Source organism: Aquarana catesbeiana, linkage group LG06 (assembly GCF_042186555.1).
Source record: "Aquarana catesbeiana isolate 2022-GZ linkage group LG06, ASM4218655v1, whole genome shotgun sequence".
Lineage (NCBI taxonomy): Eukaryota > Metazoa > Chordata > Amphibia > Anura > Ranidae > Aquarana > Aquarana catesbeiana.
Window position 1 is genome coordinate 20,293,011 of NC_133329.1, and position 14,527 is coordinate 20,307,537.

Sequence of the window (14,527 nt, forward strand, 5' to 3'; positions counted from 1 at the left end):
TATGGGGGCTCAGAAAAATAAAAACTGCTGTGTTCAATTAATGTTACTGACATACTGCATCCCATATGACATTTTTATTTTGCCTATAGTTACACTTGAAGGAAACTTATATTAGTACACATTACACATTACTAATAGTTCCTCTTTTATATCAGTCCTGTGACTTCTCACCAATTCTCTTTTGTTTTTCTATCAATCTGTTGGAAAGTTGCTATACCGGATAAGTAAGACTCTTTGTTCTTATTATCTATAACACTACCACCTCTCTGCCTCATCCACTATGATAATAATATAAATACATTGATATGAGGATGTATAGACATTTATAGAGATCAGTCTGTGGATGGAACAAGATTAGTCCCGGCAATGCCACATACACAGGAGCAGACTTTTCGACGGACTAGGTCCGGCGGACCGGACTCCGTCAGACAATTCGATCGTGTGTGGGCTCCAGTGGACTTTTTTTTCCCAAAAGTTCGACGGACCTAAAAATAAAACATGTTTCAAATCTTTCCGATGGACTCGAGTCCGTTCGAAAAATCCGCTCGTCTGTATGCTAGTCCGACAGACAAAAACCGACGCTAGGGCAGCTATTGGCTACTGGCTATGAACTTCCTTATTTTAGTCCGGTCATACGTCATCGCGTAAGAATCCGTCTGACTTTGGTTGATCGTGTGTAGGCAAGTCTGTTATTCGAAAGTCCGTCGGAAAGTATGTCGGAAAGTCCGTCAAAGTCCACCGGACCTAGTCCATTGAAAAATCCGCCGGTGTGTACGCAGCATAATAGTTCTACACCAGACTGACACCAAACCAATAAGTCCTGGTGATAGGACAGTGTCCATTCTAGGTGGATGGAGGACAAAAAATATGCCAAAGATAAGATATACAATAAATGAATTACTCAGATAACAAAAGTCTGCAGTGTTCTGTAATAGAAGCAGGAACTTTGGTTGGAAATGTTACAGAATTTCCCAACATACATCATTGCCAGGACAGAAGTCAACTCATCAGACTCCATCGATAAGTAAACTACAATTTTTGGGTTGACCAACTATGACAATTAGCAGAAAGAGGCAAATTTCTTCTTATCAATGAATTGCTTCATGTTTTGTGGTTCTCTTCTTGGTGACAGATCAAATTTAAAGCAAACTTGGTTGGATTGAAATATCCATCCCACCAAAACAGCAGACTTGCTTTAAAGACAGCACTTCAGGAACATATCCCCAATATTGTTCCACTCCACCACTGCTCCATCCAGCTGCTGGGATCAAAAAAGTAAATGAAGGAGCTCATTGCCTAGGCAGTGGGTGCAGGTCGGGTGTCCACAGCCCTGTGTAAGCTCCATCTGGTAAAACATTATAGACTTTTCTTTCGTTGCTTCTGACAGCTGAATGGAGCCGTGTAAGAGTGAAGGAAGGATGAGTATGTGCTGCTGTATAAGTGAAGCTTTTTATTTGGCCTGTATGGGCACAAGCCCAGGTAAATCTATTCCTGATATTTTATTTTGTATAACAGCGCTGTGTCCTCTAATCAATATTTTTTGTTTTTTGATCAGGTTCCTGGAATATATAAACCCAGGGTAAGTAAGACTCTCCAAGATTATGTATATAACTACCACCTCCCTTATTCTGATTCACCCTTCAATTCTGACTTGTTATGTTGTTGTACAGACAAATATATGTATATATCTATAAGGAATTATATCATGTAGGATTTGCTCCACCCAATACGAGTTATATTTAATGACTACTAGGGATGAGCCGTACACCCCCCTGTCGCACCAGAACATGCGAATAGGCAAAAAGCTTGTTCGAACACGCGAACACCGCTAAAGTCTATGGGACACGAACATGATTAATCAAAAGTGCTAATTTTAAAGGCTTATATGCAAGTTATTGTCATAAAAAGTGTTTGGGGACCTGGGTCCTGCCCCAGGGGACATGGATCAATGCAAAAAAAAGTTTTAAAAACAGCCATTTTTTCAGAAGCAGTGATTTTAATAATGCTTAAAGTGAAACAATAAAAGTGTAATATTCCTTTAAATTTCATACCTGGGGGGTGTCTATAGTATGCCTGTAAAGGGGCGCATGTTTCCCGTGTTTAGAACAGTCTGACAGCAAAATGACATTTCAAAGGAAAAAAAGTCATTTAAAACTACCCGTGGCTATTAATGAATTGCCGATCCGACAATACACATAAAAGTTCATTGATAAAAACGGCATGGGATTCCCTACAGGGGAACCCCAAACCAAAATTAAAAAAAAATGACGTGCTGGGTGCGGAAATTGCAGAGATTCCACCCACAGTCAAAATGCGCTGCTGTTTAAAAATTCTTAATGGCACCCCCACGTACCTCAAACCACAGTGTGTATGCAGGTGTTGGAATCGCAGGGAAATTGCATGGTGAAAATGGTAGTCAAATGAATGTTCTGCCCGTGCAAATGCAGCCTGCAGACCCGCTATAATGTGAACCTAGCCTCATTCTTTGTCTGTGTACAGAGGTACTAATAGTTTTGCATGCAAATATTTGTATGTTCATTTTTTTTTTATGTTAGTTAGAGTACAGAGTTGGGATCTTCTCCAGATCAGCAATTAGTGATTATTCCTGGATAAGAGATCTGCTCCAGTCAGATTATTTCAAGGATCATGTTTCAGATGTCAGACATTATGATATCAGAGACTCTTGGATGTGCTCCTTCGGTATCCTGTACTTCACCAAGAAGAAAGAACAAATCAACGAGATAGATGTCACAGATGTTCAGCAGATACAACGCTACAGAAGTCTTCTTGGTAAGAGATAATATAACATCCGCATTTATTATATAGATGTAAATCCAATCAGTAAAATTTCATATAAAGTTTAACATTTTAATGTCATTTGAAAAGTCATTCTCAATATTAAAGGATAAGTTCACAGGAGGTAAAAAATGTGCATTTCCTATTTTTCTCTAGGAGTCTGTAAAGTTTTGCACCCATGTTTAGCAAATCACTGATGCCATGCAGGTCTCCTGCAGACTGTCAGTGTGAGGTGTCTTCTCATACCTCGTACATCATGTGTGCAGTTTTACACTGACAGGAAGAATCCATCAACTTCCAGAGCACTAAACAGCTGCAAAGGATGTCGGTAGTTGTAGTTCATTCATTCACAGAACTCTGAGAATAAAATGATGTGGCCATGTGGTCGGAGCCCCACACGGTCGTTCCTTTTTCAAAAACTGTTAGCTGGTATGGGGAACTTCTCCCTGTATTGCTGTCACACAGATGGCTCGGATCACCAAAACATTGCAGGAACATGTTTCCAAAGCTGAAGTTATCCTTTAAATCTATAAATAAGCAATAAATCATGAATCGTAAATAAAAAGTGCCAAGTCTCTGATTCCTTATTGCAGCAGCGCTATGTGTCAGATGTCAGGACACATTTAAATCAGACCAGTGTTAAAGAAGTTTAGGAAAATTCAAACAAAGCTGTAGTTTGTGGATATGAAGAGTTCCTTTCACCAAGAGTGATCACCGCGTGAGGGGGTGTCCCCCAGTGAGATTGCACTCACCACAATTCCAGCAAACACAAGCCTTTATGTTGTTTATCTTTGATGGCTTTCCGTCTCCTCAATCCGACCACCAGATGTCGCTAACACTCTCGGTTAATATTATGTCATACATAGGGGGAAATAAAATGACGATATAGCGTAATATTGCTAAAGAAATTTTATTAACATGCAAAATAACTCCTCCCTTCATAAAAACTGCATACCAGATGTACCATAAATAAGAGCATTTGTAAAGTGCACTGTGCCTGTAATCCCGTCTCCCGGGAGGTGTTCCGGAACGATCGCTGTATGCAGCTGGTTACTCACTTCCAGGTTCCCTTCTGGTGCGTGGAACGCACACGTCACTTCCGGTAGATTACGTAATCTGCATACAGATATACTACAGGAAATGGCCAGAGACTGCAGACATAGTACAGGAGATGATCAGAGACTGCAGACATAGTACAGGAGATGATCAGAGACTGCAGACATACTACAGGAGATGATCAGATTGTAGACATAGTACAGGAGATGGTCAGAGACTGCAGACATAGTACAGGAGATGATCAGAGACTGTAGACATAGTACAGAAGATGGTCAGAGACTGCAGACATAGTACAGGAGATGGTCAGAGACTGCAGACATAGTACAGGAGATGATCAGAGACTGCAGACATAGTACAGGAGATGGTCAGAGACTGCAGACATAGTACAGGAGATGATCAGAGACTGCAGACATACTACAGGAGATGATCAGAGACTGCAGACATAGTACAGGAGATGATCAGAGACTGCAGACATAGTACATGAGATGATCAGAGACTGCACACATGATACAGGAGATGGTCAGAGACTGCAGACACACTACAGGAGATGATCAGATACTGCAGACATGATACAGGAGATGATCAGAGACTGCAGACATAATACAGGAGATGATCAGAGACTGCAGACATAGTACAGGAGATGATCAGAGACTGCAGACATAGTACAGTAGATGGTCAGAGACTGCAGACATAGTACAGGAGATGATCAGAGACTGCAGACATAGTACAGGAGATGATCAGAGACTGCAGACATAGTACAGTAGATGGTCAGAGACTGCAGACATAGTACAGGAGATGATCAGAGACTGCAGACATGATACAGGAGATGATCAGAGACTGCAGACATAATACAGGAGATGGTCAGAGACTGCAGACATAGTACAGGAGATGATCAGAGACTGCAGACATAGTACAGTAGATGGTCAGAGACTGCAGACATAATACAGGAGATGGTCAGAGACTGCAGACATAGTACAGGAGATGATCAGAGACTGCAGACATAGTACAGTAGATGGTCAGAGACTGCAGACATAATACAGGAGATGGTCAGAGACTGCAGACATAGTACAGGAGATGATCAGAGACTGCAGACATAGTACAGTAGATGGTCAGAGACTACAGACATAATACAGGAGATGATCAGAGACTGCAGCCATAGTACAGGAGATGATCAGATTGTAGACATAGTACAGGAGATGATCAGAGACTGCAGACATAGTACAGGAGATGCCCAGAGACTGCAGACATAGTACAGGAGATGATCAGAGACTGCAGACATAGTACAGAAGATGGTCAGAGACTGCAGACATAGTACAGGAGATGATCAGAGACTGCAGACATAGTACAGGAGATGATCAGAGACTGCAGACATAGTACAGGAGATGATCAGAGACTGCAGACATGATACAGGAGATGGTCAGAGACTGCAGACACACTACAGGAGATGATCAGAGACTGCAGGCATAATACAGGAGATGGTCAGAGACTGCAGACATAGTACAGGAGATGATCAGATACTGCAGACATGATACAGGAGATGATCAGAGACTGCAGACATAATACAGGAGATGGTCAGAGACTGCAGACATGATACAGGAGATGATCAGAGACTGCAGACATAGTACAGGAGATGATCAGAGACTGCAGACATAGTACAGGAGATGATCAGAGACTGCAGACATGATACAGGAGATGATCAGAGACTGCAGACATAGTACAGGAGATGATCAGAGACTGCAGACATAGTACAGTAGATGGTCAGAGACTGCAGACATGATACAGGAGATGGTCGGAGACTGCAGACATAATACAGGAGATGGTCAGAGACTGCAGCCATAGTACAGGAGATGATCAGACTGTAGACATAGTACAGGAGATGATCAGAGACTGCAGACATAGTACAGGAGATGCCCAGAGACTGCAGACATAGTACAGGAGATGATCAGAGACTGCAGACATAGTACAGGAGATGGTCAGAGACTGCAGACATAGTACAGGAGATGATCAGAGACTGCAGACATACTACAGGAGATGATCAGAGACTGCAGACATAGTACAGGAGATGATCAGAGACTGCAGACATAGTACATGAGATGATCAGAGACTGCACACATGATACAGGAGATGGTCAGAGACTGCAGACACACTACAGGAGATGATCAGAGACTGCGGGCATAATACAGGAGATGGTCAGAGACTGCAGACATAGTAAAGGAGATGATCAGATACTGCAGACATAATACAGGAGATGGTCAGAGACTGCAGACATGATACAGGAGATGATCAGAGACTGCAGACATACTACAGGAGATGATCAGAGACTGCAGACATAATACAGGAGATGGTCAGAGACTGCAGACATAGTACATGAGATGATCAGAGACTGCACACATGATACAGGAGATGGTCAGAGACTGCAGACACACTACAGGAGATGATCAGAGACTGCGGGCATAATACAGGAGATGGTCAGAGACTGCAGACATAGTACAGGAGACGATCAGATACTGCAGACATAATACAGGAGATGGTCAGAGACTGCAGACATGATACAGGAGATGATCAGAGACTGCAGACATAGTACAGGAGATGATCAGAGACTGCAGACATAGTACAGGAGATGATCAGAGACTGCAGACATGATATGAGTGTTTCTTAGGCTAGCAGTGAGTGACTAGTGTGGAAAAACATTAATCACTGCACTTTGTGTAAATAGGAGTTTACAAGATATAACAATGTGCCAAAAAAAACAAAAACCTTTACTAACAGTCATTTCTCAAGCACAGGAGGGCAGTAAATGGTTAACAGGTCTGAGAAGCTCCTCCCAGCCTGACCAACCTAATTCCTTCAAATATAACAAATAAAAAGGTCAAACAAATCATGGATGGACTCGGCACATATAGCTATAGAAAGAGCTGAAGTTGCAGAGTGGTGTAGAAGTCTAATCAGCATTCTCCTGTGCAGTGTTCAGTGTGAATAAAAACACAGATAAGAAGACAAAGGGGAATCCCTCCATCACTGTGATCACTGCATACTCTACACACACCACTGGAGATGGAGAACACACTGATGTGACATGTTTTATCTCATATCTTCTCCATACTCAGGTATGTCGGGTCCTCTCCATCCGGCCCTGCTCTGGCCACTAGCATCTTCTGGTCAAATGTGGCGGACTGGACAATCTGATTGGCTAAGTAGGTAGTGGGAGGCGGAGCAACTTAGCAGTAACGCCCTCCCACTCAGAAGAGCAGCGCTATTGGCTGCCTGCCTTGTTACACAGACATCCCTCTCCCTCCAGCATGTGAAAGCCAAAGGGAGAGGGGAGAAGCTGCACGCCGCACTGCAAGGCTACCACCCGCCCGCCCGCACCGAACTCCTTGCTGTCCGGGTCCCCTATGAGCGGCTCTGTCGGGAGCTTGGGGGGGAAGGGCGACAAGAAGGAGGAAGGGGGGAGGTAAAGGTCAGCTGCGCCCCTAGGCGGCAGTGCGCCCTAGGTGGCTGCCTAGTTCGCCTAGTGTGTGCACCGGCCATGCTCCTGAGATGTCATCCTGTCACACTCAGTTGGTTGTGCAGTCATGGTCCACCATTGTACAGGGCATTATTAAACCCAGAAGACTGGTGTCATCTCATGTAGGAGAAGAGGTACAGTGGGGGGCATCTCCCAATTAAAAATTTGTACTACATCCAGAGCTGATTTAGAATTTTTAATTTATGGCCCTAATTTTTTTTTGAAAAACAAAGAAATGTTAGTGTAACAGACTACCTGACACCCCACCTAGGTATCTCCATCAAGAAGCTGCTTCCCAAGCTCTGGAGCACAAGGCCAGTGAATATAGCTAATATAGCAAATATAGCAAAGAACTAGGCAACACCAGTTTTTGGAGCAAACCAGAAGAAGAACTGCTTTATTAGAGAAACACACTGAATTTATACAGAAAACCATCAGATAAGGCCCATTATCCTAGACACTGGCCACCTCAGACAGCCCAGCGCCCCCATAGGAATATATTATACCAGGGCTTTTTTTCAGCTGGAACTTGGTAGAACTCAGTTTCACCACCTCTGAATCAAGCCCTCTGCTCCCTGCTCAGCACTATCACTGATAAACACAGAAGTCCGGCTCCGATCTCCTGAGCGGCTCCCACTGAGTGCAGGATAGGGACAAGGAAGATGCAGGTGCCAGGGGGCATTGCGTATGCCGACACCCCCACTGGATGATCTCCCTGCAAGTTATAGAGAAGGAGCCACCTACAGTGTGAGGGGAGATACTAGAGCCGGCTGGATGCTTCAATTTTATAACGCAACAAAATTAAGACATGTGGAAGATGGTAAAGCTCTTAAGGAGGGTATTTAATGCCCCTTTAATACCCTCCCAATGTTAGTGAAATTTGATCACACCCATTATTTGATGGGGTTTGGAAAGTGTGTGTGGGGGAGGGGGTTTTTAGGGGGTCGTGGTTGAGTTCCTGCACCTATTTTCTGAGAAAAAAAGCCCTGCATTATACAGTACATAGGAATTCAAAGGCCAGTTAAGCCTGGTACACACTATTTGTCTTTATTCAGCTGGAGCCGCTGTACTAACCATGCAAGGTTAATTCAGTGATCTCCCCCCGAGCTGTTGTGTTCTGACAGGGGGATCCCCCGCCAGAACACTCTGATCAGCGCTCTCAGCCGTTGGCAGCGGAGATTGCTGTTCAGGAATCGGTTGGCGGCTGATTTTCCAGCATGCTCGTCCGACAGACCAATATACACACGGCCAATTGTCATTTTTTTTTACCAGCCGTTGTCTCCCAACATTCAGCCTGTGTGTGCTCTGCCCTTCTCACATTAACCTGATAACCCCTTCCTCCCCTAAGTCATGCAGAACTATGCAGAAATGGCTCATTTTGTTGTATGGCACTTTGGGACAGCAGGCCACACCTTGCCCATTACCTTAGTTCCCCGGATACAACCATGTACCTTAGTAAAACACACACACAATATTTTGGCAAAAATTGGCCACGGTAATTTTATTGGTTTAAAATATTCATACAGATAAACATATTAACTCAAATATTCAGATGAAATAAAATGTACAGCAAACCTTTGCCCAGTTTTCAGAACACGAGCTACTCAACCTTTACTTAACAAAGATATATGTCCCCCCCGGATTCCGAGGTGACCCAACCACATAAAATATACCGGGACAGGGAGGGAGGGAGGGAGCTTCTTCTCCAGCTTCTTCTCCAGCCGCTGCAAGAGGAAGTAGAGACCCTCAGCAGCCCCTTTCATCACTTCCCCAGGGACTTCCAGAAAATTCCCTGGATTCCAATTGGACCACCTAAAAAAACTAATGCATATATTTAAAGAGACAGTACACACCATAACCTAAACACTCCAAACCTATATATCTAACCTGCATCATTACTATTAACCAGGGCTGGGTGGCCGCCGTCCCAAGAAAGTGGGCTCAGATGGTGCGCCCCCTTTTGCACAATCTGTACAAAAAGTCATATTTATTTTATTTCACACTTTCAGTCAGTTATTTAGATTATTTACATTTTGTTTTTGGCAAGTCCTTTTATACTGAATAATACAAATTACTGTACAACCATATCAGCCCCCCCAAAAAAAAATTGATAATCTGCTTAAAATTTAAGCCACATTTTAAATGTTTATTACACACTTTATTAGCAAGTGTAAAGCCTCATATACACGATCGGATTTTCCGACGGATATTGTGTGTTGACAGGCTGTTGGTGGAAAATCCAACCGTTTGAACGCTCCATGGGACAATTGTTATCGGATTTTCCACAGACAAATGTTGGATGGAAGGCTTTCAAATTTTTCGCGAACAACAGTCTGTTGTCGGATTTTCTGAGCGTGTGTACACAAGTCCATCGAACAAAACTTCAAAGTACAGAAACACTCATGCTCAGAAGCAATGCTCACCATAACACAACATTAGCAGAAGGTGCCCAAAGGGTGGCGCTAAAGAGCTGAATAACTACGTAGTACGTAACTACGTTCGTGTTTGTTGGTCGACAATTCTTTGCCGTTTGTATGCAAGACAAGTTCCTGGCTAACGCCCTTCGAACAAAGGTCCTACGCTTTGTCCACAGAAAGTCTGATCGTGTGTATGAGGCTTTAGTGTGTACTGTAGATAGGACCACACCAAAGAAAACCAAAAAACAAGATTTGTATTATTGTTTTTTGTCCTTACTATGAGTACAAAGAACAAATCACACACACACACACATGCGGTTTTGCTGCTATTAACAGGAGTAGGAAAATGTATTTTGTAGTTTTTTTTGTTTGTGTGTCATGAGAATGGCATAAATACAATTTTATATACCATATTTAGATTTTTTTTGTGCTGAAAATGCCCCCCTCAGCTTATACTCAATTCAAGCACTTTCCTGCAGCAGAGAATTACATTTTCCGAACCGAATTTGGGGCCCCGTATCTCGAGGCCACGTGGTGCTAGCAACACTAGCTTTGGATATGTTGTAGTGCTAGTTCCACTGGGTTTGCACACCAAATTTGGGGTTCCTAACACCAAGTGGCTCCAAGATACGGGGCCCCAAAATCGGTCAACTGTGTCCATCTGCAGCAATGTCATTTCGGGACCCTTTGGGTCCAGAGACCCCAAATTTTGGTTGCAGCTAGGGGGCATCTAGGAACCCTTAACTACCGAGTTTGAAGTTCAGGGGACCTATGGCTGCAAATGGGCACAGTGAGGCTGCAAATGGACATTGTTGACCCTCTTTTCCACTTACAGTAGCTGTACATTTCTCACCCTCGTCTTATACTCGAGTCAACAAGTTTTCAAAGTTTTTTGTGGTAAAATTAGGTGCCTCGGCTTATAATCGGGTCGGCCTATACTCGAGTATACAGTAAAACCTTGGTTTGAGAGTAACTTGGTTTGAGAGTGTTTTGCAAGACAAGCAAGATGTTTTAATAAATGTTGCCTTGATATACAAGCGATGTCTTGATATAAGAGTAGAGTCATGTCACAACTGAGTATAAAAAAGAATAGAGGAGCCTCTATGTGTAGCAATATGGTTACATTTAACGAAGGTACAACATTTAGCAACTTATTGCTACACTTAGAGGTGCCTCTTTTCTCTTTTATACTCTGTAAAAAAATGCTTTGATACACAAGTGCTTTGGATTACAAGCATGTTTCTGGAATGAATTATGCTCGCAAACCAAGGTTTTACTGTATACGGTATATATGTATGTGTGCATTTATTTTTTTTTTAATCAAACCTTTAGTATCACTTTGAGGTTTGTTTTGACGTTGGTCAAGAAGAGGTTAACTCTAAAACTGCCTTATAGTCCCTCCCTATGACTTTCTCTTTTGTGCACTCCACTGACTACAGACACTTGGATGCTACCATAGATGTTCCATTAACATTGCCACTAATGGAAGTAAATGAATGACAATTGTATTATCAAGAAGAATGTGACTGTAATAAACAATGATGATGATCTGTACATAGAGGAGGAAGAATGTAACTCTTATTATGAATACTTTGTGTGTCTGCAGGGAAGGATAATGTGATCATAGTAATGGATGATGTGGAGGACAGCAGTGATCAGAAGAAGACGCAGATATTGGAAAGTCATCCTGACATAAAAGATTTGTACCACAATCTCTTTTTATTTAGTCCTCAGGAAAAGTCATCAGAGTATAGAACCTTATTATTATCTCTTCTGAACATCAATAAACCTCCGCAACCACAGGCTGAGAAAGCCGGACCTATAGAAGGTAACATTTCAGTCTTATATGACTTTAGTTTAATGGATGATATATTCATTTTATTTGGTTGTTTATACAGTTTTTCAAAGTAGAAATTCTAGTATGTTTTACATGTTCACTAGCAAAAAGTGCACAAGTGGCGCTCACGTGACCAGCCGCTTCTCTCCTCCTCTCCTCCTCCCCTCCCGACTGACGTCAGCGGGGAATTCTCCAGCCCTCCCGCTGCAGCTGTCAGATGGAGAGAGGGGAGAGGCGGCCGCTCACATGAGTGCTGAGAGGAGCTCTGAAATCAGTATAAATAGCATTTTTTTTCTATAAAGCTTGTGCACAGGGGCACACAGGATTAGAAACCAGTGGTCAGAATGGCATAACAACCACTTTAACCACTTCAGCCCCAAAAGATTTGCCCCCTTAATGACAAGGCCATTTTTTTGCAATTCGGCACTGCGTCGCTTTAGCTGACAATTACGCGGTCGTGCGACGTTGCACCCAAACAAAACTGCCTCTGCGGTTTTTATTTTTTGCGTTATAAACAAAAAAAGAGCAACAATTTTGAAAAGAAAACAATATTTTTTTTACTTTTTTGCTATAAAAAATATCCCCAACTTTTTTTTTTTCAAAAACAAATTTCTTCCTCAGTGTAGGCCAATATATATTCTTTTACATATTTTTGGTAAAAAAAATCGCAATAAGCGTATATTGATTGGTTCACACAAAAGTTATACCGTCTACAAACTATGGTATAGATTAATGGCATTTTTTAAAATGTATTTTTACTAGTAATGGCGGCGATCTGCGATTTTTATCAGGACTGCGACATTGAGGCGGACAGATCGGACACTTTTGACACATTTTTGGGACCATTGTCATTTATACAGCGGTCAGAGCTATAAAAATGCACTGATTACTGTGTAAATGTCACTGGTAGGGAAGGGGTTAACACTAGGGAGCGATTAAGGGGTTAAATGTGTGTTCCCTCACTGTGTATTTCTAACTGTGGGGGGATGGTACTGACTGGTGGAGGAGACATATCGCGGTTCCTAATTACTAGGAACAGACAATCTGTTTCTCCTCCCCTGTCAGAATGGGGATTTGTGTGTTTACATACACACAAATCCCCATTCTGGCTCTTGTGCCCGCGATCACGGGTGGCCGGCGGAAATCACGCCCACTACCACGTGCGTGCCTGCTATGGATCCTAAAAGAGCCAACGTACAGCTACGGTGATTAGGGGAGCCAACCTGCTGCCGTAAATGTACGTGAGCTGGTCGGGAAGTGGTTAATAAAAGTTCTATAAAATATTACCAATAATGTAATAATGCAGTTTACATTCATCCTACATTCCATCTGTTCTCTCCAACACCACGGGGAAGTGATGTCACCCTCTGCTGGAACTACACCCTGTTCCAAGTTATTATGCAAATTCTATTTCAGTGTCACAAAGATGAAATATTTTGTATTTCAGTTTAACTCATGAATGGCATTGTGTCTCAGGGCTCTTTTGATCACTGAAAACAATCTCAGACACCTGTGATAATTAGATTGCCAGGTGAGCCCAATTAACCAGTTGCTACCCAGGCCAATTCTGATATTTCTCTCCTACTTGTAAAATTCATCATTTTTTGGTAGAAAATTACATAGAACTCCCCAAATATTATATTATATATTTTTTTAGCAAAGACCGTAGAGAATATAATGGTGGTTGTTGAAACTTTTTATCTCGCACGGTATTTGCGCAGCAATTTTTCGAACATGTTTTTTTTGGGAAAAAGAAACAGTAACCATGAAGGGCTCCCCCACTCCCAGTCTTTCGAGCTCGGGGGCCCTTCCCACTGATCCCGGGGCTCTTTACTCACATTTTTGGGTCTTTTATTACAGTCCTGCAGCAGGACCCTTCCATGCCATCTTGGTCCTTCCCCTGATGTCAGAACGCCAGGGCCCAGTCGCAAGTATGATCTTTGTGATCCTTCTCGTTCTACCACTGGTGTCAGTCGTTTTTTATTTTTGTTATTTTTCTTTACCATATTTATTTATTTTTTTTACAATTTATATTTTTTTATTATGTTATACTGTTTTTTTAGGAGCCACGTTGGGGGGCTTTGGTGAGATATCAGGGGGTCTAAACACTAAATATCTTATGAATTGACAACTTTGTGTAAAAAAAAAAAAAAATAATAATAATTATTTTCTTTCCACAATTTACAAAAACTTTTGGAAAAAATGACCCCTTCAAAAGACTCATTATGCCTCATAGAATACATGTTGGGGTGTTTGCTTTCCAAAATGGGGTCATTTTGTGGGTAATTTCACTGTCCTGGTGCTCCAGGACGTTCAAAAATGTGATAGGTCATCAGGAAATTAGATGTATAATTTATGCTCCTAGAACGCCTGATGGTGCTCCCTGTATGTTGGGCCTCTGTATGTGGCCAGGTTGTGTAAAAGTCTCACACATGTGGTATTGCCATACTTAGAAGGAATATCTAAATGTATTTTGGGGTGTAATTGGAAGTATGCACATACTGTGTGTGATATATAACTTGTTATTATGACAATTTTGTGTATAAAAGATAAAAAAACTCAACATACCTCTTACTAAATACCTTGGACTGTCTACTTTCCAAAAAGGGGTCACTTGGGGGGTATTTGTACTTTCCTGACATTTCAGGGCCTCAAAAAATGAGATAGGCTGTCGGTACGTCAGGTGTGATCAATTTATAATGATTGGCATCAAAGCTTGTAGACTTTGGAACTTTTACGCAGACTAAATAATATCCACTAATTTGTGTTATTTTTACCAAAGATATGTAGCAGTAACAATTTTGGCCCGAAATTTATGAACAAAAAATACTTTTAAAAATACTCAAAAATGCAAAGTAATGCATTTGATGTTAAAACTACAAGCTTTGTATGGTCTGGCAAAAGATGCTGTCT

At 42.0% G+C, this 14,527-nt stretch overlaps 1 protein-coding gene across 1 annotated transcript in view; it reads left to right on the plus strand.

Annotated features, from left to right (window-relative positions):
* LOC141148215 (uncharacterized) overlaps window positions 1-14,527 on the plus strand; it is a 268,920-nt gene that overhangs the window by 207,493 nt on the left and 46,900 nt on the right. The window contains exons 18-20 of the mRNA XM_073635453.1: window positions 1,556-1,579; window positions 2,556-2,790; window positions 11,384-11,605. Coding sequence (XP_073491554.1) covers window positions 1,556-1,579; window positions 2,556-2,790; window positions 11,384-11,605 — 481 coding nt within the window. The remainder of the gene's footprint in view (window positions 1-1,555; window positions 1,580-2,555; window positions 2,791-11,383; window positions 11,606-14,527) is intronic.